Raw genomic sequence first — 27,430 nt, 5'->3', positions numbered from 1 at the left:
GTGAAACCAGCGGGAAGTCTTCTTCTTTTTCTTTAATGATGCTTTACAGCCTTTTACAGACGACTGTGCTCACAGTAAGAACGTCCTCGCGCTATAGAATAAAATAATGCGGCACTGCAGCACCGCACGTTTTCAAAACGTCCCTAAGGTACCATTAATTAGCTCCATTTAAATTACAATGTGTTATTTGTTTTAAAAGGCATACAGCGAAACTGTTTAATCAGTGAACGGCAGCCTTGGTAGAGGTCCACTCTCAGGTCGAAGTGCTTTTCAGACCCACCAGCTTCTGCAGGATGACAAAAGACCCCGAACGTTGAATGTGCTGTTTCTTCTTCCCCCCTTTCGGTGCCACCAAATACCAGTTGATGTTGCTGAGCAACTAATGCCAGAAAGGAACGAGGAGGAGAAGGGAAAAGGAATAACGCAGCAGAGGGGAATGACAGAGGAAGGACGATACGGCAACAGCACACGAGGAGAGCAAAAGGGCAGCAAGGTAATTCTGAAACACACACGACAGACAAAAGAGTAAAGGGGAAGTAGAGAAAGCACTAATGGCAACATCTGTAATATAGATGGGATATCGGCCTGTCCCTGATGTCAAGTGTGACAAACATGAAACGCACACATGTCTTTTTCTAGGAGCGGTGGAGACTATCGTCTCTTAAGGTCGCGGAGGGAGAAGAGAGGGGATCAGGAAACGGAAGTCTTCGTGTGATGAATAACTGTATTGATCAATTAAAATCTATTACTAAAACAATGACATATGCTATAACGAGATCCCTATCGCATACTGTATTGTACAGGTACAGCTTGCATATATAGATGATCGGAGTTAGTTTGAGTTTAGGGGAGATTGTGTGTGCGTGTGTGTGTGTGTGTGTGTGTGTGTGTGTGTGTGTGTGTGTGTGTGTGTGTGTGCGCGCCAAGTGTCAGTCAATTGTGCTTCCTCCGTGGTTTTCTGCAGGGATGATTGTTCATTATTGTCCTGATGCATTTCAGTGCTGGTGCTTGATGTTTTTGTCTTGTGACCCAAGTGCCGTCGTGATGTGTTTGTAATGACTGCTGATGTAAACTGGAAGTCTGGACCGGCTTTATTGCTTTAGTATGTATTATCTGTCGCTGTCGGCGATGGTGTTGAAGAGTGCCGGATGCCTGACAGGTGGAGTTTCATCTGTGCTTTGCTTTCTGTTCTGTGACTCTATTCTTCTCCATATTACTTCAGAACGTTACTCAGAGGGAAACTGACCCGTGTCCTTTTTGCTCACAGTGCAGGAATGCCCTTTAAAAAGTCTTTATTGGACCAGAGTATTGTCCTTATATTGGAGTATTGCCTTGCTTCATGGCATAGCAGAGATACACTTAAGCCATTCAAGTGCAATCCTCAAATTAAACCACCTCAAAGTCCAAGTGCCCCACAGGAGCTTCTTCGGTTGCCTCAAATACCCCTCTGGTTTGTACAAGTACTGTCGGGTGTGACCTTTTGCCAAAAGCTTCCAGCACATGAGACCCTTGTTCATCTGAAAGGGCATCCTTAAGGGACTCTTAATTGATTCTTCATTTTTTGCTATAATGTCACGAGTTACACGTTTTCCCCACATCTGTTTGTGTAAAGTTTCTGTTTGTGAGTGTGTACAATACTCAACCAACACTCAACTCAACTCAACACACACACACACACACACACACACACACACACACACACACACACACACACACACACACACACACACACACACACACCCAAACTAATTCTGGCCCATTTTACCATTTTAGTCCATTCCTTATATGGAATTTGTTTTGCGTTTAATGTTGGTGAAGCGAGCTGTATATTAATAATGCTTGAATAAGAAGTGATCTGATAGTGACTGAGATTGGGTGGATTAATGGAGTTATTGTTCCTCCTCCTTTGAGCTCTGTTGAGGCGTTGGCATGGTGCAGTCAGGTTGCACCTTGCTCATGAGCTCTCAGATGTTTTGTAGTTGTGTGTTTCTTGAGATTTGACAGAAAAACAGGCTGGAAATACGACAAAATAAATGAAAGAAAATCAGACATTCAAAAAGTGAACTTTTATGTATACGTTTTTAGATTTAAACAAAATCTGGAGTCCCAGAGGAGGACTGTTAGTGTCTCTACGTGTGGGTCATAACCCAACTCTAGCTTAACATGTACATGAAAGAGCTATACGATGAATTTGTACATTTCCAATGTACATTCATTGTTAGGAAAAAGCCTGATGCGTGTGCAATTCTGCCAGGAAATAACAACAGCTGATCAATACACATAATTGATAGTAGTCTTTTTTTGTTTGTGAACCATGGCGTCAGCAGCCCACATCACACTGTTTCCGAATGGTTGTCAGTTACTGTGTCGCGCTTCAGAGGGTCTGATGCGAAGGTGAGGTTAACCTTAACTTGAACAAGCCGAATGCGGATGAAATCCATTCAGAAGCACAGTGAACAGAAGCCGCGTCTGCTCCTTGTAAGTCTCTACACAGACACCGGCGACCTCAGGGGTAATGTAAAGATTCTTTAAAGTGTCACAGATCTCGTTCACAGGAGTGATACGCGTTGGAGTGCGATGCAATGTAGAGGAGGTGAAGGTCATGTCGACAACAAGAGTATTTGGGCTCCGGCTTATGCCTTATACTCAACGCTGAGAATTCTTGCCAGTTATGAGATGATAGATTAGCAAAATTGTCCTTCATGCTTAGCTAATGCTACAGCAGGGAGTCCTCCAATTTGGACGGAAGCCATTGGAGGACGACACTGTGGTTAGTGTTGGTAGATGTTGTTTACCAAGACTCTGATTTACCACCACATGACGCAGCCTCACTCCCCAGACTACTCATTAGATGACCTCTGGGTAAATAAATGCAGATGGACATGCCACAACACACACACAGACACGCACACACACATGCTTATCCCTCAGTGATACATGACTAATATCTAACCACCAGATGATCTGATATTCTGGTCACTTCAGACACCTGTAGAGATTTAAATGTGTGCAACGGATCTGGTGTTTTTTTTTAACTAAACCTTTTCTTTGATAGACCTAAAAGAGCCAAGGACACACGAGAAGATGTAGATGAGAAGGAAAGAGAGTTTTGACCAGTTTCAAGGTGTAAATGAGTGGCGAAAAGATGGAGGCTTTTAATAAATGGTGTTTTATGAAACATAGTTCCAGAACGAAGTCCACGCCCCGAACTCAGCCAATTACCCGAACGCTAAGCGCTGAAGCGCAACGAACCCGTTCACTTCCTCTCCGACATCCCTCCCCCCAACCTCTCTCTCTCTCTCTCTCTCTCTTTCTCTCTCTCTCTCTCTCTCTCTCTCTCTCTCTCTCTCTCTCTTTCTCTCTCTCTCTCTCCCTCCCACAGGACTACAGGAACAACGGGGGACTCAGCACCAGAGCTTCTGAAGAGACTCACAGGTCTCCACCCCCACCGGCCACCAGCAGTCTCTCATCACACCCCTCCGACCTTCTTTCCACAACCCTTTCCACCCTTCTTGTTCCATCTCCCTTACATCCCTTCATCCCTCGACCCCTTTCCGTTCCCTTAACCCTCTCTTTCCATCTTACAATAAACCATCTGTAAACGCATGTCACTATTGTTGTGGTCTTTGTTAGTGAGGTAAACAAATAGCACCGTGTAATACATTTATTATATATAAATGTACATCATTTACTGTGATTTAACAGCATTACACATGCCCAACAGCTGAACCTGCAATTCACAAACATGACCGTCCAAAAGAATATAGAATTAAGTAGATTGGTCTCCTCCAGTGGAAGGTGTGTTTGATTTTAATTACTCCAACTTAACCGTCTGAACTAGCTCTATTACAGCTTGCTCCATTAAGACTCCATTATACTGGTGTGAATGGGCATCGGAGCGCTGCTGGATGGTTTTTTCCCCCAGTCGATTTTGTAAATTAGATTTACATTCCTTTTATCATTTCACCAAAAAACTAGAGGTCACACGGCTCTAATCGACATGCAAACACTGATGTGAGCCTGCTTCCTTTCCAGTGTCAAAGTTTCCTCTTCAAACAAACGGCTCTGAGGAGCTCATTGGTAAGCAATGCTTAAAGTGGTGTGTTGAAAAGCAGTTTCATTCCCCGCTTGAAACTATGACAGGAGAATTTTTCTATCTGCCACGGAGGGAACACAGTGCTGCAGTCTGAATACACAGCATGCCACCTAAAACAGCAGACTGCTCAAAACATACCAGATAAAATGTATGGATGAATAAGAAAATGCTGGCAATAATCCTGCTAATTAAAAATATGAAGAAACAACATCCCCCACCCTCTCAATGTAAAGGTTGAGCGGAGCTTTAGTTTCCCGTGGAGCAGGTTTACTTTAGTTATAAAGGCCCCATGTCTCTCATACTAACAGCAAGCGTTGTCACCACTTCGGTCTGCTATTCCCACACCAACTTAAGGTGTTTGGTAGTGCAACTAAGCACAAATGTTGTGTCCTCTGCAAAGCCACAGTCTTTCTACACAACAGTTAGTCCTGCTTTGTCATTTCTATTCCATACTCTGCTCCTCTACACATCCAACAAGACTAAGAGTCTTCATTCATAGCTCTGTGTGTATTGCTGTACTTTCTTAGCAATCCATTCAATACCTTTTAACCAAAAGCCAAAAGTGTTTACTTTCAGGTGGCCCTCGAGTAAATGGCAGGGCAATTATCAAAGTCTGCCGCATCCATCCTCTGGGGGATTGTTTTTTCCATTTACAGGATTGTTTTCATGTACGATCTTTTCAATCTTCTGCATACGCTTCACGTCGTGGGAAATGAGATTCAAAGCTGGTGAAAATTCACTTCCTCATTTTGAAACAGAAGTTAACGCCAAACGACTGTTAAAATCTTATCAGAGTATCCGAGCTTCCAAGAAAACATGCATAATCCCAGTGACCAATAAAAACACGTTTTAATTGCCGTCATTGATTTGATTTGATTTTAATTGGGTCTTAATTCTTGCGAGGAATGACGAGAGCATATAAAGTAAAAGTAGGGCTACACTGAGCATGGCTTTGTGTTTTGATAGACGTGTCACTGAATATGAGGAGCTGCAGGCCCGAAAGTAAGAAATGCAAATCTGTGATGAGAGATTTGTGGAGAGATTCTTCTTCATGACACAACCCCGGAACAAAATGTCATACAGTTGATGACCAGATTATCAAGACTTCAACTGAATACAACTGCCAGCAGCACTGCATCTCATGGCATTGTGCTGCTGCTTTTCCAGAGGCATGCGTCTTCACGCCAGCCTGCACTGGCATCTCATCTCCCCACTGCTGCTCCACTGATGAATAGTTTCATGAATATCTCAGGCATGAGATATTCATGAAACTATACAGTATGAGGGTAACCACAGATGTGTGGAGAAACCCCCCCCCATCGGCATTGTAAATAAGAACCTCTCAGCTCAAGCTCTGAATGGGAGTCATAAAGAACCAGGCTCCCTCGATTGCTTCCCTCTCTTTTTGGGAAAAAAAAGGCGAGAGACCATAGTCTTATCAGGTTTTTGTTGTTGCTGCACCTGTTTTCCGATCTCCCCCCCTCCCCCTCCTGATGTCCTTAAAGGTACGTTGAAGACAAGCGAAAGGGAAACAAGTGGGAAAACACATTGTAGATTGTAAGCAAATAGAGCAAGTTCATATCCACAAAGCACCTGCTCTGAAACTCTGCCTGCACAAAACCCATCGAAACACGATGAACAATTTATTGATGGGACATTTTCTTGTTTTTAAGTGTGTGAAGGCCAGAACCAATAGCAGATCATTTGTGCAAACACAACCTATTTGTTCACAGACACACATTCAAAAATACTCAGGTTTGATGGAATTCAGCCCATTAATTCCTCGCAATACAATGCCATTTGCACACATGCACGCACGCACACACACACACACACACACACACACACACACACACACACACACACACACACACACACACACACACTTTAGTTGTTGGCAAAATCTTGAGTGCATCATGACAGTAAGAGGTACTGGCACTGACATTTTTTTCCTCGAAAAGACAACTGTACACAATCTGAAGGTGAAGATGAAGGTCATCAAAATCACAGTTTTATGACATAAACTAGATAGATATATGGATATATGTATGTGTATATATATATATATATATATATATATATATATATATATATATATATATATATATATATATATATATATATATATATATGTATTTATAGGATAAATACCATCATACAGCAATCAGAAGAGGCAAAATAAAAGAACACAAGGCAGCTCCGCGTATATATATATATATATGTATATATATATATATATATATATATATATATATATATATATATATATATATATATATATATATATATATATATACATATATATATATATATATATATATATATATATATATATGTATATATATATATATATATATATATACATATATATATATATATATATATATATATATATATATATATATATATATATATATATATATATATATATATATATATATATATATAGAACACTATAGAAGGGTAGATAGATAGATAAACCCATCAAGTGATGTCACATCCACCCTTGGTGCGCCTCCCCTGCAGTCTGCTGGAACTAAAACATTTGAATATTTCCCCCTCGCGCAAAACTTTTTTTCTCGGCTCTGCTCTCAGACGGAGCTCCGTGCAGCGGAGGGGTGTGATGCCGGTGAGCGTGTGGAGCCTTTGCCGCCGTCGGAGCGCTCTGTCCGGGCTTCGACCACAGTAGAGACCGCGCGGAGGGGAACGAGAGGACAGAAGCTCATGTTAAAGGACTGCACCTTGGAGAAAAGTGGCTGCCAGGAGCCCGTAACCATGCGGGTCCTGTTGAGCGTCCTGTACCCCGTCCTCTCCCTCACCATTTTCGGATTATATCCCTCTCTGGTGAGTTTCACATTATTATTCATTTCTAATCGCTGGCTTCCACTTGCTCCATATCAGAGCGTTGCTATAAGCATTGCCCATTATTGATGTTTCACTCGGGTTTGAGGACACAGCCTGTAGGATGTATATCCGCACTGTGTGGGTTAACTAACCCATCGCCCCGATACGTGTCCGTTTCTTTTATGGAGGCTGTCATGCCAAACTTCACTCAACAGTCCCACAATTTGATATTTGCTTATTTTACCACTAGTCATATGAAGCTAGTTAGACAAGACTTTGAGGAGCACCACAGATCCACAGCATGCGCTACACTTCGGTGTGGGTGTGATTCACCTGGCTGCACTTATTTCCTACGATAATAATGATTTTTTTTTTTAAACAGGAGTAGGCTCATCAGTATGCCTGCCGCGCTCCTCCACAAAGGTGGGATGAATCATAATGAATTAATTCTAAAACTTTCGAGAATGCACTGCTATTTAGTGGATATTTATAATACACCCTAATTATCCAGGTAGGGATTTCAATGCTGTTATGTCAGCAATGTGTATGTATTGTTCCGACCAGCGATACACATGCCGTTTTTTGTAGCATTTATTTCTAAGAAAAAAATGGAAAGTACTGCATACAATAGATAAAACATCTAATTGGCATCTTACTTGTGCCGAAAAACACTACCTTTGTGACTAATCACTTTCAGCCTATTATGCACCCTTCGTGCCCACTTGTGGATCATCTTTCGTTTCAAAGATAAATGGTTTATGCGATTGTGAGAGCAAGTGCGTTGGGCGAGACAATCATTTCAGCAAAGGCTATTGATTGTTTCAATCACATGGTGATGCTTAGGACTCAGTGGAACAACCTCTTCCTCCCCCACCAAGGACATCCTCTCTCCTGTCTTAATTTAATAATGTGTTCCGGTTCCTGTCCGATTTTGGTTTATCGTTGTGCAAATCGCATAAAGTACATTTGAGGGAATTGCATGGGAAGTGATTTGTAGTTTTGTACTAAGGGGGGGAAGCTGGAATAACTGCGACTTGAGGACAACTTCTGTCAAAGTCCCTTATGATTAATGGAGAAATCAATACGTTGCTGTGGGTCTTCTGGCCATGAGGGTGTGGAGCTGTCCACTCGATGGTGCTGAAACTTCAGCACGCCAGCTCTGTGGCGATGCAGCAACCCACAGGAAGGATAGAAAGCATTATCCAACATTACATGTGCAGTTGTGTGGTCCTTTTTAAAGCAGAGCGCAGGGATGCTGACGAATACACCCAATGTCAGATCCTGCTTTACGCAAGGTGTGGGGAGCCTTGGTAATCTCCTGGTCCCGAAACAATTAGGCGATTAATCAATTTGGCAGTTTAAAAAATACCAAACAACTCCTATTCAGCTCCTCCAATGTGAGGTCTAGCTGCTTTTACAGTTGCATATGATTTCCAATAGCTTTCTTATTTTTATTTAATTTTTACATGGTCTTACAGAAAGGGGCAGTGTGAAGCCGTGAGTTTGGTTACTTCTAACACTTTATAGGCTAAGCAACTCAGTGAAAGTGCAATGGATGCATTTACCAGAAATGACAATAACGTTTGCAGCCATGTGCGTCCCTGGCCCACAGATTTGTGTTCTTGTGTTAACAGAGAGCTCTGGATATCTGCTGACATCCTCCCTACATTTCTGAAATACATTTCTGCAGTGTTACCCCTGGTTACCTCTGATGACTATCATTCAGTTCAGTTTCTATCTTTCATCGGTTTTGATTAAATCAATGAATACTCCGCTGCCGTTGAGCAATGACTGATATTGCTGGAGCAAGACCTGCATGTAAATTGCTAGCACGGCCCTTTCTGCTTCAGTGTGTCAAAAGATCTGGATAGGCAAAGCTTTTATAGTAATACGCTAAGCTTGAAATTATTAAGCTGTCACTCACAGGCTGTCAGACGCTGTACAGAAGGCTTTGTTCATTATAGTAAGGGGTGGCAGCCTCTACCTCTTGGTATGTAAGTTAATGCCTCTTTCTGTTTTTTCCCCTCATAGGTTGAGTTTAGCACCATAAAATAACCTGTTAAAACACAGATATATTCTGGATATACCTTCTTGGGGCTAATGGTACGAGATCCACTTTGCTGTTGCGTGGTTAATTCTCTGCATTGTACACGACGGATCCCAAAGGAGCCTTTGTGAGAAAATGAAATATTTGCATAGTTTAGTTTTCCCTTATGGTCTGTGCCAGCCGGGTAATTACACAGTGACTGCTAACGGCATTGTGTTACTCTCATCATGATCAAAATGATGACTGGAATTTGTGTTTTATGATTACACATTATATCCTGCACCTGGAGGACATATCGATTGGGCGAGAGAGAGAGAGAGAGAGAGAGAGAGAGAGAGAGAGAGACTTAATAGACTGGAGGAGTCTGACGTCAGACCGCTGACAGAATTCAACTGCACACTTAAAATCTACAAGACCTATCGTTCCTTAATGGTCTCAGCTAATGGTATAAAACTAAAAAAAAAAATCAATTTTGAGGTTTTAGGTCAAGTCCAGTGTATTTTCAACATCGTCGTTTATTATAACTTTTTTTTAAGGACCTGGTAATGCAGTCATATCTCCAGTATCACAGTCCTTTATCCCAGTAACTCCAGTATCACATGACGGCATATCTCCAGTGCGCTCATTCTCGCTCCATTTGAAATGCAGTTACACCAGCAGTCGTGACTTGACATTTGCGACTACATGTGTGTGTGTTTTTGAGATGAAATGAAGCGGTGTAGTGTAGAGGGGCTTAATGTATTTCAGCTATGCTAAACCAACCTTTGCCTGTATTGGCAGTCCTTTTGTGCTTACAGTATTGGTGCCATGTTGTTCCCTGGGATATGAAGTAACAGCCTGTTAGTAACAGCAAACAGGTCCAGAGCAAACCTTAATTCTCTCCAATATGTTTGGTGGGTAAATAAACGAATGATGTGCATGGCTGCGTTGAACAAAACGGGAGCAAAGTGACTCATGTGGAGGTTCAGCAGCAGTTTCTCTTAGGGATTGCTTTCCAACTGCAGTGGGATGGAGCTTTGTCCAGGCACTTGCCCTTTGTGTTAGCCACTGTGAGTTGGTGACAGGCGAGCACGTTAGCACGTAACAGTTTTCATCCTCAGCTTCTGTTGAAATGTTCCATGTTTTGATCGTGTGAGATGAAAATATGACCTAAGACGTGATGACCGCTGCAAAGGTTGGGAAGGGAACTGTTTAGTTCTCTCATCAATTTGACGCCCTGTTGATCATTAACCATGTGAAACATGAAAAGGGGCATTCTCTGAAATGGTCGCTTGTTGTAGAGCTGAAGGTGTCGTCTGCCAGGAGCTGATGCTGCTTCTGCTTATTTGAGACTCTTTTCCGGCTTGCATTAGCATTTCCGTGGCTGATGCACTCGGGCTCGGTAGAATTTGTCTGCCACAGATGCCATATTAAAAGATGAGCGATGCTGTAGGCACACACCTACACACATATTCATATTTCACCTCACCGTTTCCACCGGGGGCCAAATTAAAGATGACACCCTCTAAATATATGTGTGTCGACACAAACAAAGCAAAGAGCCAGCCACAAGACTGCCAGCAAAGTCATTAGTTGTGACGCCGCATGTTTCATGAGTGAAGCAGGGAGGGGGTTAGTCATTGCTGATGGACTGGAAATATAGAAAGTCCACTGATGATGGATGGGAATTGTTTATACGAGCAGCAGGGTAAAATATGACACTTTTTGCACGGGCTTGGAGAGATGGTCGACGGTTTGAGTCTGTGTGAGTTGTAATGAGTTGCCTGTCACTTTCTTTTAATGCGTGCTTTAGGATGTGTCAGTTGTTTGGTATGTGAGGAAGGAACATTTTATGAATAATTCAATTGAGCTTATGTTTGTCAGGCAAGTGAATTAATCCTGTTGATTAGTAATAAGATGTCTAAGTACTGACAGTGACAAAAGAGCCCAGGTACGTCTGAACAGTTCTCTGTTCTTGCATGCCTTGTGCTGTTTTACAGTCCACACTACTCTATCTAAAAGGAGATACATCAACACAGATTAAACTAATGTGTGTCATTAGGAAATGCTTAAAATCGCTGTCTTTTTTTTATACATGATGATTATGAGTCTTTAAAGTGACTTTCCCCTGGTTTAAGCTCTTTTTCCCTCCTCTGGGTGAATGCATCTCAGTTAATAATAATAGTCTCAGCCATAATTACAGGAGTTGAGACATGATGTTGAAACTACCGGGGGCATAGTTACGACCCTCTCCCTCTGTTGCCCTCATGATTACAGTAATTACAGCCCAAGCGGAGCCCGTATCACATGCATATCGCTGGATGAGAGCTGGAAGGCTGGACTTGCGATGAGTGGAAGACATTTGTGGTCTCAATAAATTTATACTGGACTCATTCAACCAGCGAGATGATTATGGGCTTGCTTGTTAATTTATTACTAGCTAAGATAAAAATGTAATATAACTTTAAACAGAGAGGAAGATCTTGGCTGACGATGAATTACTAGAGCAGAGTTGAGTTTGAGTTCAATGTTGGTTACTTAAACTTAAAATATACCACAAGAATACTGGCGATGTGTCTATTGTGTCTTTAAAGTCTCATTTGTCTTAGTCCTTTTGCTAAGCTTTTCATTCTCACAGTTTATACGCTATATACACTGATAACTGGGGCAGATGTACCACTCAAAATGAATAAAATATCAATTTGAGAACAATTGTTACTTGATTCTCGTTGTATAGCAGGCAACCGTCAATTTTCACAGCTGAAGTGACAACTTCCGATCTGATCGGCTTTAGCTTCCTCGCTTTATAACGAGAAAACAAGGGTCTTCATAATGAATTTGATGGTTACGTACATGATATGAAACAATTGATGCTAAAACTGCATGTATCAGGGAAAAGGTCAGCATCCTCCACAGTTGATGATCCTCGTGGAAGATATTGAAATACCATCATATTATTTTTGTATGCCAGCTGACATGATGTGCTCATTAGAAGTCTATAGAGTAGAAAAGCATAGAAGTCTCCGTTATGTAAGCCATGCATTCGATTGGCCGCTTGTGTTAGGTGAGATGTTATGTTTGCTCTTATATTTGTGTTTTTTGAAAGGCCACCCTCTACACTTTGAAGAAGTCACGTATTGCTCTTGCTGTGGCCCCGTGCCCACAGCTTCATCATGTGGAGAAACCCAATGCTTGGCAGACCTGCTACACCTCAGCCATAATTGCACAATCACTGTTCTGGGGAGGTACAAACGGTCAATTGTAGATTTCCAGTGCAGTCGCTGTAAAGTGCAGGTCCAAAGCCTTAAATGTTAATTGTAAGCGTCCGGCTTTGGCGTCTGTTCAAAGTCAAAGGAGCACTTCTTTCTTGTCTCACAGTTTTGCCCACATGTTCACCACTCCTACAGTGCAGCCTCAAGCGACATCCAAGAGTCTACAAACTAGTTTGCCTGCTAGCTACTGTAAAATATACACCATGTGAAACGTTTCACATTTGAAGCAACGAGGCACTCTCAAAGTTGCCGAAAGGCATTCTAAGAAACATTAAATCATTAACCAAAGTAAAAGTATAGGACTTAAGTTTAAGTAATTACAGCAAATAAATTGCCATATAACTTCAAAGGCCGTCCTGGACTGCACTGCACATACTAATGAAATGATATCTAAGAGTTTAAAGCATTCCTCTGACTGTTTTATCATCGTAGATCCTATAATTGCGATCATTGCTTATTGCACCGCTGATACCAAACCAGTGTGAACACATACATCCGAAATGTATGAATAATCTCATTTTCCTCACACTCTTCTGCTTCTACGTCAGAATCGGCGGCAGAAACAGAGAGTCTGTTGGCGCAGCTTCAACATCTCCTTACTGACGCCACTGCGGAGCATAATTAGAAGGAGAAAATGCAAAGGTTAGAAGAAATAATCAAGTGAACAAACTTTGCCGCAATCTTTTTTTTCTCGAACAGCCTGCAGATTCTGTGACATTAATATGGCAGGAATGTCCTTTTGCAGGGTTCAAAAAACTGTTGAGAGTTTCTTACGCAATACTAATAAGCTTATACTCTCAGCAGCGTTTCAGGGTAAGTGTTTGTAAAGTTACAAACACTTACCCTTAAAGCTGCTGAAACGTGCGCATGTTGATGACATCGATTTCAATTTGGGCTTCAATTAAATTAGGACTGTGCTCCGCGCCAGATTTACCAACACAATGAGTAAAAATCCCAATTACAGGCACTCCTTTGGTGAAACATATCCCCAAAGAGTAATGCACAAGATGAGGGTGCTTAAAATTTCACTTTACTTATTCTACCAATCCTATGTTTTAAATTTGGCACCACTGATGTACCTCCTCTACTATCCATCATGACCTAAAACATCTTCAACCCGCCTTGATTTCCGCATCTCGGGGAAAAAGATTTTCATCAGAGCGATGTCCCGGCTGCTTAGTATTCTGCATGTAGCGTTCAGCGTGGCCCGATAATGTCCACTGGCTTTACTCCACCAATAACGTTTGATGGCTGTTTCATTATCATCCTCCGTGGTGCTCTTGACTGACATGCCGTCTAGTTCAGCCAGAAGACTCAATGAAGCACGCCCTAGAGAAGAAGCACAAGGGTGCGAACGAGGTAATGCTGTAGCTCGCTCAGAGTCTGTCTCGGGCAGGATGTGCCGAGGACCTGCAGAATTATCAATTCAATCTTCTCTTTGCTGGGGTCAAAATGGGCAAGAAGGTGGAACGCCTCGAGGAAATTAATCTCCCTGTACGCCTTTCATCACAGTCACATTTGAGAGAAGAGATGGCATTTCCTTTCGCTGTGTTTTTTTTTTTTTTTTACCCCTCCCTCCTTCCCTCCACATAATGATTCAGCTCTTTGTCAGTATCTTACTGGAACCTTTTACCTTCTCCGGTTCATAGTTGCCAGGATTGCTGTTATCTGTGTTTAGGGGTGTTACCATTTGTCATAGCTGTCTTAGATGTCGGCATCAGTCTGGTTACAGAGCTGGCTGCACATGCGAGTTCATTTTCCCCCTGCCGTTAGAGCTAAAATGTTAACTCATTTAAGCAGTATGATCATCAGTTACAGAACTGACATGCGCATTCCACTTCACTTGCCTCCAATGCCCTGGCGGCTTTTTGTTTGGACAGGTTGATAGATGACTGGATAGATAGCATCTGTTTAGTTCTCTGTCTTGTGGCGGGCAGGACGGCAGCCTTACTGTGATATCAGATTTAGCTTTATTGGCATCACCGACACATGAATCTGACTCTAAATGTAATAATAGGGCTGTTTTTGTGTCGTTTTCTCTTTTTATATTACACAATGCACAGCAAAGTAGATGCAGGACTAATTCCCACTTTGTTTATCCTGTCTGGTAACCGCTTTACAGCTCTAAGTATATAATCTAAGCGAGACTGAATTGACATTAGATTCTGATGATGAGCACACAGATATCTAGTGACAGAGTAAGGCATGCATGACTTAAAAGAGATCTCTCCAGTCGCTCACTGTATAGCTCCATCCACCTGTTTGTCTGACAGCTGTGGGGAGGAAAGGGCCACTTGAGGAATGGCCAGCTGAGAGTAAGCTTGCACTACCATATGTTACACTCTAGTGGCAAAAGAATAATAATGGCTACTTAGAATTAGACTATTTGTATCCTCTGGTTGCTTCTCTGCAGCTCCGGCCGATGCTTGGATATTTGGATACCTCTCAAGCTGTTTATGTAGACTGCATTTATAACACATTGATTTCTGCCACTGCTGCCTCTCACCTCACCTGAGGTATCCCACTGGGGAGGTCCTCCCATTGCCAGACCCATACGGTACAGCAAATGGAATCAGCAATCATGACACCGGCCAAAAGAAACACGTTTAAGAGACCGAGGCTATGCTGAGCAGGGTGGAGATCCGTTTACGTTGCAGTCATCTAGGATATGGACTTGCTGTGAATCCTGGCAGTGGCTAAAACAGATTCACTTAGCGCCAAACAGAATAGTTCATCTACTAGTCCAACTACTTTTTGCAGCTAAAAATATATTCTATCAAGTTAGATGTGTTGTGTTTTATTATACATGTTATTCAAGTGTAGAACAATGCTTGAATCTACATGGCAACTCCCTTGGATTATCTTTAGAACTGAACCAATTTATTGATCTAACATTGTTAAAAAAAAATTTAAAAAAATGCATGCAAAGACAATACAATACAAAAAGACAAGATGACAGAGACAAACAAAAAGACAAGATGACAGACACAAACAAAAAGACAAGATGACAGCGACAAACCTTGCTTTGAACTAATAATGTGCATGGAAAAATAAAGCAGGAAGCAACCCAACTTCTATTCCTCCTCTTTCACCAGTGTTTTCAACACTGTAATCATAAATTGCTCACAGCTACAGGGATAGGGGGGGGGGGGTAAAGCAAGTCATTTGGATCTGATGCCAGCAGCGAAGTCTCCCTGACATCCTTCACTAACTCGGTCTTAACCATTTTCTCCATATTCACCTATTCCATTCACTCTCGCTCCCTCATCAAACCCCCTCTGAGTTTTCCTCAATCACACAAAAGGTTTATGAGGTCTGAGAGAATGTGAAGTGTGGAGTAGGCCAAGTAAAACTGATGTTGATGACAGAATAACAAACAGCAACAGGGACTCAATTAGGTGTGTAATTGGCACAATACCTGTCTGCTGGGAAGAGCATGAAATATATCTACCACGGGGAAAAATTCATTAAAATCCTTGTTTACGCTTCGTGGGTGCTGTTGACTTTGCATGTTTCTACCTAGTGATCCAAGATCTGGAAAAGCAAGTCCACTTTTGTCCAGCATGTCAGCTGTGAAGGAAAATAACAACAGTGGTGACTCATCATGTCAGTTGGGACTTAACGAATGACAATATATTAGGTTCATCTCTCAAAAATAAAATGTTTAATTCCTACCAATACTATTGGTAACCTACATAAATCAATCATTTTAATCTAACATCTTCAATGAATGTACTTACCGCCAATGAGGAAGTAACTATAACAGGTCGTAACAGGCAACTCTCCCAATATTTAATAACTCAAATACAACATTTTCAGAATTCAGAACAGCAAACATGTGCTGACAATCTTTGAATGTTGTCAGCTTAATCTCCTGATCATCGTAATAAGCCACAAATAAATTGCTTTTTTGCAAATAACAATCTTTTGTTTCTTGGAATTATCCTATAAAATGTAACACGAATAATCCCCATTTGTTGCCTATCACAGCCACACATCTACCGATTGAAAATGCAGAGCTACAGGCAACATTTTGCCCAGGCTCATTCAATGACAAAAGCAGTGTTGCAGTCCAGAATCTAAAATTACAAATCAGATTTGATTTGTGTGATTGACACATACAAACAGATGTTTCTGTGGTTATTTTGCAACAGACTGGTGCTGGTGTAAAACATGAAAGACTTAGCCAGTGGATCTGCTGTGCATGATGGGGATTGGAAAGTGTGCAATCTAATTGGAGAATGCAGATGGAAGAGATACCTGCGGTCTTCAGATGGCTGTAGAGACTCACCAGAGTAAAGGAAAGGTCTTTGGAGTACAGACTGCCAGCTGTTCATAAGAAACATTCATTTTTGTACTATATATATCCCTAAAGATGACACTAAACGAAAGGTTAAGAGATCACCAAAGTTAGTACAATTCATCCTGAGGGGAGCATAAATGTCTGTACAAAATGTCATTGCAATCCGTCCAATAGTTGATGAGACATTTCTTTTAAAACCACAAATGTCAGCGTCATGGTAACTCCAGAGGAAAAGTCAGGGTTGTTCAAAGTCACGAAGATACATCGTCAGGCAAGCATGGCTGTCTGCCGGACCATCAAGAAAAGGCAGAGGTGTAAAAGCTTTTGACCTGTGATGTTGTTACTTCATAAGATGGGTGATCACCAGTAGTTGGGCGTCATCGCGGTGAAACGACAAATAGACATTATTGGAGCCGTGACTGGCTGAAAACGCTTTTACTCTATAATTAGCTACAGCAAATACAGCATTATAGGAGTACACTGGTCAGTACATGCTACTAATATATACATAGGTTTGAAAAAAAGCACCTCATAAAATTGCCAGCCTTTTCGCAATATTAGGCTCAGTCAAGCACTTACAGAAAACTAGTCCTGCAATAAACAGTCACACACCACAAAACAATACACATGTGGCCAGTTTATATTAAGAATAGCTCCAGTCCTGATGTGGGAAGCTTGTGCTTCAAGGTACTCGTCTCTAACGGTTCAAAGAATCACTCGATGAACCCCAGTTGTCCTTATTTGAATATTCCTGTGTACATCTGGCCAGAGAAGAGTACATCATACATAGACACCATCATATCAAATAACTTTAAGTAACATTTTGTTTGCTCCGCCTTTTACACTGTATCCATTGTCATATAGATAGATGCATAACCAGGCCACCATGGAGAGGCATCGTCGTCTCAACCTTGGTTCAGAGTCTTACCACAGGGCCCAGCAACATCCAAGAGGACAATTTTATCTCCACCTCCAGACATGCAGAGCCTCTTCACATATTGCACGCCAAGAGGGAAGGACTCTGAGGCCATGGACCGTGCACAACTCATATACATTGCTTCACGTTGAATACATTGACTTTTTCAAGAACAATTCCTTTCCTGTCACCTGGTTATTCCCTGTTGGCCAGATGACAGATACACCGTACTGTAAATGTCACTCTTGGCGTCACTGAGGCTTGAGAAGTTGTAGGACTGATTCACAGTTCAATCAGATCACCTCATAAAAGCCCAGCGTTCATTAATTGTTGGGACGAGAAGTGAGACTGACCTTGTGTGCAGCCATAAAAGTAATAAAGTCATGATCATTCTTTATTAGTGGCCATTGGACTGTCTTACCATCTTTTAGTCAGTAACTTGTTCTCAATCATTGGGAAATAGAGGCTTGATTTTCAAATAACAGGTCAATATTAGATGACCCTGTTGGATGGATGCCGTAACAAACAACTGGGCAAAAGGATGGTTTGTAGAAAATCGCGACTGCTTCTGTGTCTTGGTCTCTCCATCTTTCACTCACTAACGTCACGCTACACACACAACTAGAAAATGTTGAAATACATACATTTCAATCCCCAATGCTTAGACCCTGGCTGGCTGCAATGAAACACCTTATTATGTGTAACTTCATAAAGAAGACACTTCTAAAACCACCAGGAAGTGAGAACATTAGTTCACAGCCTAGTCTATGAATTCAAATTGTTGACTGACACAAAACATCTGGCGTGAGTTAAAGAAAGCGTTAATGCATCTCAGAGCTGTTTGGACCACAGAGCACCACGGGATCCCTTTCATCACACAAGCATCAAACATGCAGTCATACTGTTGTTTTCATTGAATACTGACAAGAAATATTGTCCAAATTGGCAACTTCTCTTCATATGAATGGCTTATGCATCTACAGCGGCGTTAACACGGCCATTACTTTACAACCATGGCCAAGAAAGACGGATCAAGAAGGAACTACAGAAGGAACACAAATGTGTCTTGGCAACCTGTTTTTGTGTGTGCAGAACATATTATATGGAGCCACTCATGTGTGTGTGTGTGTGTGTGTGTGTGTGTGTGTGTGTGCCATGCTTGTGCAGAGGGGAAAACACTTCAGCCGGGCGGCAGGGGAGGGCTTTGAGCTGTTGTATGCTGTTTTGTGAGGATGATTAATGACTTGATTTTGGCGCGCAGCTCTGTGAACCCATCGTAGCCTTGGGGTCTGATCTTATTCTATCCAAGACAGAACATATTGAAAATGTGTCTTTGTCTCATCAACAACATAGTTTCTTCAGGTAAAACACAATGTTATTAAACTAAACAAGGTAAAACACGTTGCTCCTTGTGTGTGATACAGTAATAACTTGGCTTGATGAAATCATTATTGCTAGTCGGTGCTTGTATAGAACAACCCTTTTACGTCCGTGCTGTCATGCATTATTAAATCATTTTTAATATGTAAGCATCGGTGAGACGGACTGTTCTGCCAAAGCCATCTATTTGCCTATTTGTTCACTTCTCTGTCTGTTTTCCTTCATTTTCTCCTCAGTACACGTTGGCGCCCTCGATGTTTATTCCTCACCCCATCTCATCATCTTATGCTTGCAGCCTTCGTACTTCTCTGTCGTGATGTGCCTGCATACCTCTCCTACCTCTTTCCCCCTAATTGACAGTCAAGTCCTCTTTTTTGTTCTTTGTCAGCACTGTCCTGTTTTCATTGTTTTTCTTTCTTTTTTTGCAGTTACTGTTTTCCTTCATAACCACCTCTTCAACTATTCTATTTCTCCCAACGTACATGCTTTTCTTCAGATATGTCACTTGGGTTATAACGAATGTCAAGGTTTACCATCAAAGTCCACGGTGACAAAGAACATCAATATTTATATGAGTATGAAAGCATCTTCAGGCTTGTTTGTCTGTTTTTCTTTGATTTAAGCGTCAGCTGAATCTTTCCGTTGCTAGAAAGTTCCTATGAATAATTGAGAAAAAGAACTTGAAGTCATTCAAACTGTATGTCTGAAGTTTTCAAAGTGCACTGTGCAATGAAAATGGAGAACACTTGATTCTGAAGATATTCTTTGCGCAACCCCACATTTTTTAGCAGTTTTAGCATTATAGCGTGGCTGTGACATATAGTAAAGGGAATATAATTGAAACTAGAGTTTGAGAAAAATACCGTATGGTCAAAAGAACCGTACGCTTTTATAAACAAAACTTAGATTTTGAGCGAGGACAAATGGACATTATAAATATTGTACTCCGACCCATGCAGTTATGAAAAATAATGCACTGGACGATTGATTGTGTACTAAACCACCCCCCCCTGAATAGTCATAGTCCAATCATAGCGTAGCAACCGTAACTAGTCAAAGCACGTCTCCATTGGCTGCATTACGAGCTATACTCTGTATACGAAGAAATACATTGATGGTGAGGTCTTTTCATTTTTCAAAATCAAAAACACACGGTGTAATCCACAGTGTAAGGATGTGACTGTGAATGTTAGCATGTTGCAAGACATGAAAGACTTTAACCATATACAATATATACAATACTTGGCGCACTTTGTAATGGAAATGGAGAACACTTTATACTGAATGGCACTACCTACAGTGGTAACTCCGAGTTAACATTACTTTGAAGGCCAAGAAACATGTCGGCTCTGTGGGGTTACAGGTCTTGCTTGATGTTAGCACGTGCACTGTGTAGTATTGTCTCACACAGCTGCGACTGCGACCAGTAAAACATGACTAACAACTGTCTTGCTGGTCCAAGTGGGATGTGTAAGCTGCACCTCCAAACAGTGTGTAGAAGGACTTTGTTCACAAAGTCATGCACTTGTCAATCAATCCCTTCTAAAAGACAGAGGACCAGGCAACATGTCAACACAATATTTACTATGAAGTAACATTTTTCACCTATTATAAATCTGCAGGTTAAAGGGCACACAGCCGAGAGGTGTTTTAAAGTGAAGGCAGTCATACATCTATACATTTTGTCCATGTTCCAGACCTGAGGGAAGGCTTGACTCCTTTACACTCCAGCTAAACAAAGTGCTTTATATGTGCTTTGTCAGTAATCCAGATACATTGTTGTAACAAGGAGACATCATCGGGAAAGTAATACCTGATATACTAGTCTGGGGATGGGACTAATCAGCGTGTTGGATCATGATAAAATGTGTATCAGTTTTCAGTTTAAAAGCATCCAACATCAAACATCCATATTCAGTCCATACTAACCACTTATTATCATTCAATTTCATCAAATTGGTCATGCTAATTGTTTCTTGCTACAAAGTCTCTTCTTGCTACTCTTAGCAATGACATTGTCTGTGTAGGGTTGTATTCACAGTGGATGCATATGTAGCACCATATCTGTGTTGCTACTTGAGGTTAGCGGCTTTCCAAAGAGAACAAGTGTCAGAGGAATATGAACTGAATGATAATACATGCAGTACATTATCTAAAATATCGATCTAACCTCAGTGCGTGTGTGTTCGTGCTTGCAGACTATCGGCCCAAAGGAGGGCTGGCAGGTGTACAGCTCGGCCCAGGATGCTGATGGGCGCTGCATCTGCACAGTGGTGGCACCAGAACAGAGCCTGTGCTCCAGAGATGCCAAGAGCAGACAGCTCCGCCAGCTACTAGAGAAGGTAAGAGCATGTAAAAGGGGATGTATACACCACCCCAGTGCAGCACGAGCACACAGAAACACACATCTTCTGTGAAATAAGGGAATTGGAAAGGAATAAAGTTTGACAGTTTGTAGTGTTCCTTTGAGGAGCGTACTACTTGTTTTAAAACATGTTTCATCAAGTGCATTTACCACAGATACACTGCCACGTTTGTGCTTTTTCAAAATTAGCCCATCACACATTTAGGCACACACAGCCTCACCAGGGAAACCCATCAAAGTGTCTTTCAATTTGTTGCGGCGAAAATAAAGGAGCAAAGGGAAGGAAAGTCATCCTCACTAGCCAAGTTATTACTATCCTATACTTCCATACCATATGCTGCTAAATGTTGATTTGTGAATAGCTGTTTGGGGTGATTATTTTTCATTGTTTTATTCTAGGTGCAGAACATGTCTCAGTCCATTGAGGTGCTGAACCTTCGCACTCAGAGGGATTTCCAATATGTCATGAAGATGGAAAACCAGATGAAGGGCCTGAGGACCAAGTTCAGACAGATTGAGGATGACAGGAAATCCATCATAGCCAGAAACTTCCAGGTATTCTTCACCCTCATTTAATCACTGCCTGATTTCATTAAATGTTCTCTATATTTAACGTTTTCATGTGACTGTGTGATGGCATTTCACAAATGCCATTACACTTCTTTTTGAGAGGATCGATAGCTCTTACCCCGTCTTAAAGGTAAATATGGGGCTAGGCTGGCCGCTGGTTAGCTCAGCTCAGCATAAAGACTGGGAACAGGTTGAAACTAGACTGGATCTGTCTGAAGGTAACTTCCAAAAGTCACTGCTCCAGGCCACTAATAGAATGGCACACAACCCCCCTACAAATTGTTTCACAATGGTTTTCATACAGGGTCATAGCTACTGCCCTGACACAAGCATGTTATCAAGTCCCCTCATCCGGTGTGTCAAAGATAATAATCATTCCCCTTATTCAGGCTGAGTTGTTGAGAATAGGATAAGAGCTGAGGAGTCAATCTAACCTACTGGTCAGTGTGCAGGCCTTTTGTGTGTATACAAAAATAAAGAACTACAAACGCTACCAAAAAAAAAGCTATCAAATTCAGAAAGGGCTTACTACCTCCGGTTATTTCAGAAGCTGTTTTCCTGCTGCAGTTGTCCTGCGTGGATTGCACTGCACAGCTGGTATGGGAGTCTGGATATCTCAAGTGTGGCAAGTTGCAAGACACTGAATGAGTTGAACTCATTCAACTGTGTTGAACAACCCACTGCACGGCAAGACAATGCAGAGATAAAGCCATGGTGAAAAGAGGGCCGGCCATAGGAAAATTGTGGTTTAACACAGGAATAGGTATGTTTAAGGAAATACTTTTTAGTTCACCTTTCATCTATACTAAATGCATAGATGAATGAAGGAATGGTTCATTTTTTCATGGCTAATAGTTCCAGTAGGCGCTTCGTACAGCACACTGTTTTCTCCTGATGAATACCACTCCTCACTTATTTTCTCTTGGGACTACATATGCTAACAATATATTAAGAGCACTGGAGCAACCAGGAATATGTGTGTAAATCCCCAGTAGGTATGCCGCTATATTCTTTTGATAACAAATACTTCATATGTACTGAAGCAGGGCTTGCGCCTCTGTCAAACACACTGTAGTTGTGTTTGTCCCTGACCATCACACCTATCCACGGTGTACCGCCTCTCTCTGTTTTCCATTTCTGCTGCCGCCACTGTCACTTCTGCAGGAGCTTAAGGACAAGATGGACGAGCTGAAGCCCTTGATCCCTGTGTTGGAGCAGTACAAGATGGATGCTGCGCTCATTTCTCACTTCAAGGAGGAGATCAGGAACCTCTCAGCGGTGCTGACAGGCATCCAGGAGGAGCTCGGGGCCTTTGACTACGATGAGCTCTATCAGCGAGTCCTGCGACTGGACAGCAGGCTCCGCAGCTGTATGGGCAAACTAAGTAAGTGATGATCTATTGTCTTATTGGAGATAGTGCTGGCAATGGTAATGAGGAACAAATAGTACTAGTGGCATTACAATAGTGTTTGCGTGATTGCATGCAACACCATTGTCATAAGAGTCTTTTGTCCTCATTGTATATGGCTGTTGCTGCTGCTGAAGAAAACAACCAAAGGAGAAATGTCTGAAATAGAAAACTCTGCAGCCTGACTTAATTATGAAATATAACACCACAGACGAGTCTGACCCGTGTTCATTAAACCTCACCTATGTACAGCAGGCAACTGTGTGAAGCCAAGTTTTAGTTGCTGGAATGCTTTTTTTCAGTTGTGTTGCATCCCACACAAAGAAGTACACTCCTTTTTAAAAATGGTAATGTGTTTTCACCTTGATCCCATGCCATTGAAGAAAAGAAGTAATTAGGTTTTGTTATTGTGGAGTGTTTTGTACATAGACGGCCTTAGGCTTTTCACACAATCAGCTGTTCCACACATCTTTCAACGAAGCCTACTGAAAGCCTTCTTTAAAAAAAAGAAAAAGGAGAGTGGGCCGTCTTATAACCACCAGGTTGCCGGTTCGATCCCCGGCTCTTACTGATCGCATGTCAAAGTGTCTTTGAGGGAAACATTGCTGCCCAAGTTGCTCCCCTCCCTGTGCGTTGCTCCTATATGCAAGAATGGGTTGAACGCAGAGGTCAAAATATGTGTATGTATATGTATGTACATGACTATTTTAATCAAGTTTAAGTAACACATAGAGCTGGTATTGGTCTTTATATTTTTACTTTTGAAAACTAGTGGGTGGCACTGGTCAAGTTTGTATGAAAGGTGCATAAAAATCAATCTCGTAAGTAAGTAAAAATATATTCTTTGTTTATTGTGCTTGAACCAAATGTTGCACATTACATGTAGCAGCTCGTAACCAAAGATGTTGATGATAAGACATCCGAGGTCTGTCTATGTATACTTGTGGTGCATTAAATGAAACAATATGGGCTAGGCATGAGCAAGCTGTGCTGCTTGAAACTACAAACTGCAGTTGCACCATTATGCTTCAAAAAAGCAGCTCGCTGCCAGTGCTATCTTAGTATGCACAGAGGGCACACTCTCTGGTGGCACAGGCATGAAATTGGCTTGAGAATTCTAGTTCGAGACAAAAACCACCACAGCACATCTTATCGCTGCATTTCTTTATTAACAGCGTGTGGGAAATTAATGAAAATCACTGGACCCGTTACAATAAAGACATCTGGAACCCGGTTTGGGGCATGGATGACTGATCCTCTAGCGTCAACCAGAAACAACAGGGTGAGTTATGAAAGCACAGGAGTGCTGCTTTCTGGGGGCTGTGCAATGTGTGGAGTATATATATATATATATATATATATATATATATATATATATATATATATATATATTTGGGTTGTGTTAGAATATCTCAACGGCTGACGATGGGATGTTATCGTGGAGTGGGTTTGATTTCAGCTAATCTGTAATGAAATTCCAAAATTGCACATTTCTTATCTACATTTCTGCATTATGTAATATAATTGCAAGTAAAATAGTCTATTTTGATGGCTATATTAGATGTCGGCTGCTTCTGACCGCCCATTCTCTTCATCTTCTCTGATGTAGGTTTGGTATATGGACAGTTACACTAACAGCAAGATTGTGCGTGAGTACAAGACAATGGACGACTTTGTAGCAGGGGTGGTTTCCCGAACCTACAGCCTCCCATTTAAATGGGAGGGAACCAATCACATGGTCTACAATGGATCGCTCTACTACAACAAGTACCAGAGCAACATCATTGTGAAGTACAGCTTCGAGACAGGCAGCGTGCTGGCTCAGCGCGCTTTGGAGTTCGCCGGCTTCCACAACATGTACCCATACACATGGGGGGGATACTCCGACATCGATGTCATGGCTGACGAGCTGGGAATGTGGGTCGTGTACGCGACCAATCAAAACGCTGGAAATGTCGTCATCTCCCAGATAGATCCTGACACCCTGCAGGTGCTGAAGACTTGGAACACCGAATACTCCAAAAGGAATGCGGGTGAATCTTTCATGATCTGTGGGACGCTGTACATCACTAACTCTCACCTGTCAGGGGCAAAGGTGTACTACGCTTACGCTACGAAGACTTCAAGTTACGAATACATAGACATTCCTTTTCACAACCAGTACTTTCATATGTCCATGCTCGACTACAACGCCAAAGAGAGAGCTCTGTACGCCTGGAATAACGGACACCAGGTCATGTTTAATGTCACCCTCTTCCATGTCATAAAAACCGATGATGACTCTTAAACAACATTTTTCCAACCACGACGAAAGCACCATCATTTGTGAGACAAGGACCTCCTAATTAAACATGTTTTCTTTTGTCAAAATGGACTACAGTATCTTTACTTGCCGCTCCTTGAACTTTTCTAATTTGTGGCTCTGGATTCTTGGCTGAACTGAGCATGGACACCAATGACTTGATACCTGACTGAAAAACATGTTAAACATAGTTTTTCTTTTTTTTTTCTTTGCTGCTGATCTCTGACTGGAATGCCTTATTTGCTTCGTTGGGTCTGCAAACCGAACCCTCGAGAAAGCTTTTGCATGAATGTCCACATTCTGTCTGCAGTGATTTCCTATGATATAGCTGTGTTTTGTTGCAAATTTGTTCAGCTGACAGTGTTTGCATTTTTGTCTATTTAAAAGTCTATTTAAAACTATTTAAACCTTAAAAGCAAACGACTTCTCCTTCATATTTGCTAACACATTAAGCTAGCCGATTATACAATGTAGTAGCCATTCTTTTAAAGATGGGTCTTTAAGATATTGCTGTCATGTATGTAACTGTAAGGACATTTGTATTTTTTATAAAAAAAAAAAAAAAAACATAAGAGAATATCTGTGCATTTTCATTCAAAATTAAAATATTGTACATTTCATTAAAATGGTTTTGGCTAGTAAAATATATATCTGCCATGATCTTATGGACAAACAATCATCTTTCTGGGGGTCATTTGATCAGCGATGGAAATGATGCGACTTGATTCCAATTAGGAAACTATGATGCCAACAATGAAATATTAAACTGTCTTTTACGGTTTGTTGGTGTTTTTGAGAGATTGAAACAAAAAAGAAAACTGTTTGAGAACGCAGGTTCACTGAAATAAATAAGCAGGAGTCCCATCCATAATTCAAGGAGGTTGTCGTGGTCCTGAAGTAAAAAAGACCACTTCTTTATATTTTTCAATTTAAAGATGAATTTGAATAGATAGTGGTATCTGATGAGTGCTGACTATCTCTCAAGAAGGAATGGACTTTCATCCTCTCAACGTGGGGCATTGAGACTCTTCCGTTGGCCTTTCATTCAGCGTGAAGTGACAATGAACCTCTGAGATGATTTACAGCGTTCACTATCGTTACCTTCTCCTCGCCATCGTGTCTCTACAGTATCTTCAATAACAAGGAGACGGTACCTGATGGTGGGTTCTGATGTGTCACAGTGTGGTCTATCTTTCTTCTTTTTTTTACGGGTTGAACACAGTCACGTCTTCATGCACATATAATGAAACACGCCTGAGGCAAAGGCACATTTGCATGCGCACTCATAGACAAACACAGACACACAGTTGGAGGTGTTAATTTGATCAAGCCTCATCAGTAATCACAGGGAACTGCAACATCAGTGAGTAGCCTTTGACAGCAGACAATGGCTTTTAATTCAAATTTAGAAAGTTTTCTCTATTAAAAGCAGAAAGTAAACTAATTAGAGAAGGGGTTTTCTTTATGTCTCGAGGCTACAAGTAATGTATCACCCTGGCAAGGCAAGGCAGGTTTATTTGTATAGCACGTTTCAACATCAAGGCGATTCAAAGTGCTTCACATAAAATCATTAAAAGCAAAACATGATTTAAAAACAGTGCTCACCATGGTAGTTTGAACCTGCAATTACGATGCTGCTTTGTAATGATCTTCATTTGGTGTGAGAATGAAGATGCCTCTCGCCCCTCTATATAGCCGTCCTGATTATTCTGACGACAATTGTCACTCAGTAAAATGATGTGCTTCCTCCTTGTATCAACAACAATGGAAACGACTAAAATGACAATGACCAAAAATTGTCATCGGTAAATCTCTACTAAATAAAAAAAAAGGCTCATGCGGAGAGCTTTATTAGCATTGATCTCCACTCTTTCATACACAGCATGCGGCTGTTTGGAAGGATGGACGCTTGTTCGTGGAGACAGGAGCATCAGATCAAAGTCTGCAT

General features: G+C 41.4%; 1 protein-coding gene across 1 annotated transcript; it reads left to right on the top strand.

Annotated features, from left to right (window-relative positions):
• Positions 1 to 447: 447 nt before the first annotated feature.
• olfm3a (olfactomedin 3a) lies at positions 448 to 26,059 on the top strand. Its single transcript, XM_068581738.1, has 7 exons — positions 448 to 493; positions 6,692 to 6,940; positions 21,036 to 21,179; positions 21,602 to 21,757; positions 22,937 to 23,156; positions 24,356 to 24,462; positions 24,790 to 26,059. The coding sequence occupies exons 2-7, from the start codon at positions 6,821 to 6,823 to the stop codon at positions 25,465 to 25,467; spliced, it is 1,425 nt and encodes a 474-aa protein (XP_068437839.1). The 5' UTR covers positions 448 to 493; positions 6,692 to 6,820; the 3' UTR covers positions 25,468 to 26,059.
• Positions 26,060 to 27,430: the final 1,371 nt, after the last annotated feature.

This window comes from Clinocottus analis, unplaced genomic scaffold (genome assembly GCF_023055335.1).
Source record: "Clinocottus analis isolate CAN_PGR_092001 unplaced genomic scaffold, fCliAna1.0.p SCAF_18, whole genome shotgun sequence".
Taxonomy (NCBI): domain Eukaryota; kingdom Metazoa; phylum Chordata; class Actinopteri; order Perciformes; family Cottidae; genus Clinocottus; species Clinocottus analis.
This window is presented reverse-complemented; position numbering and strand designations above follow the sequence as displayed.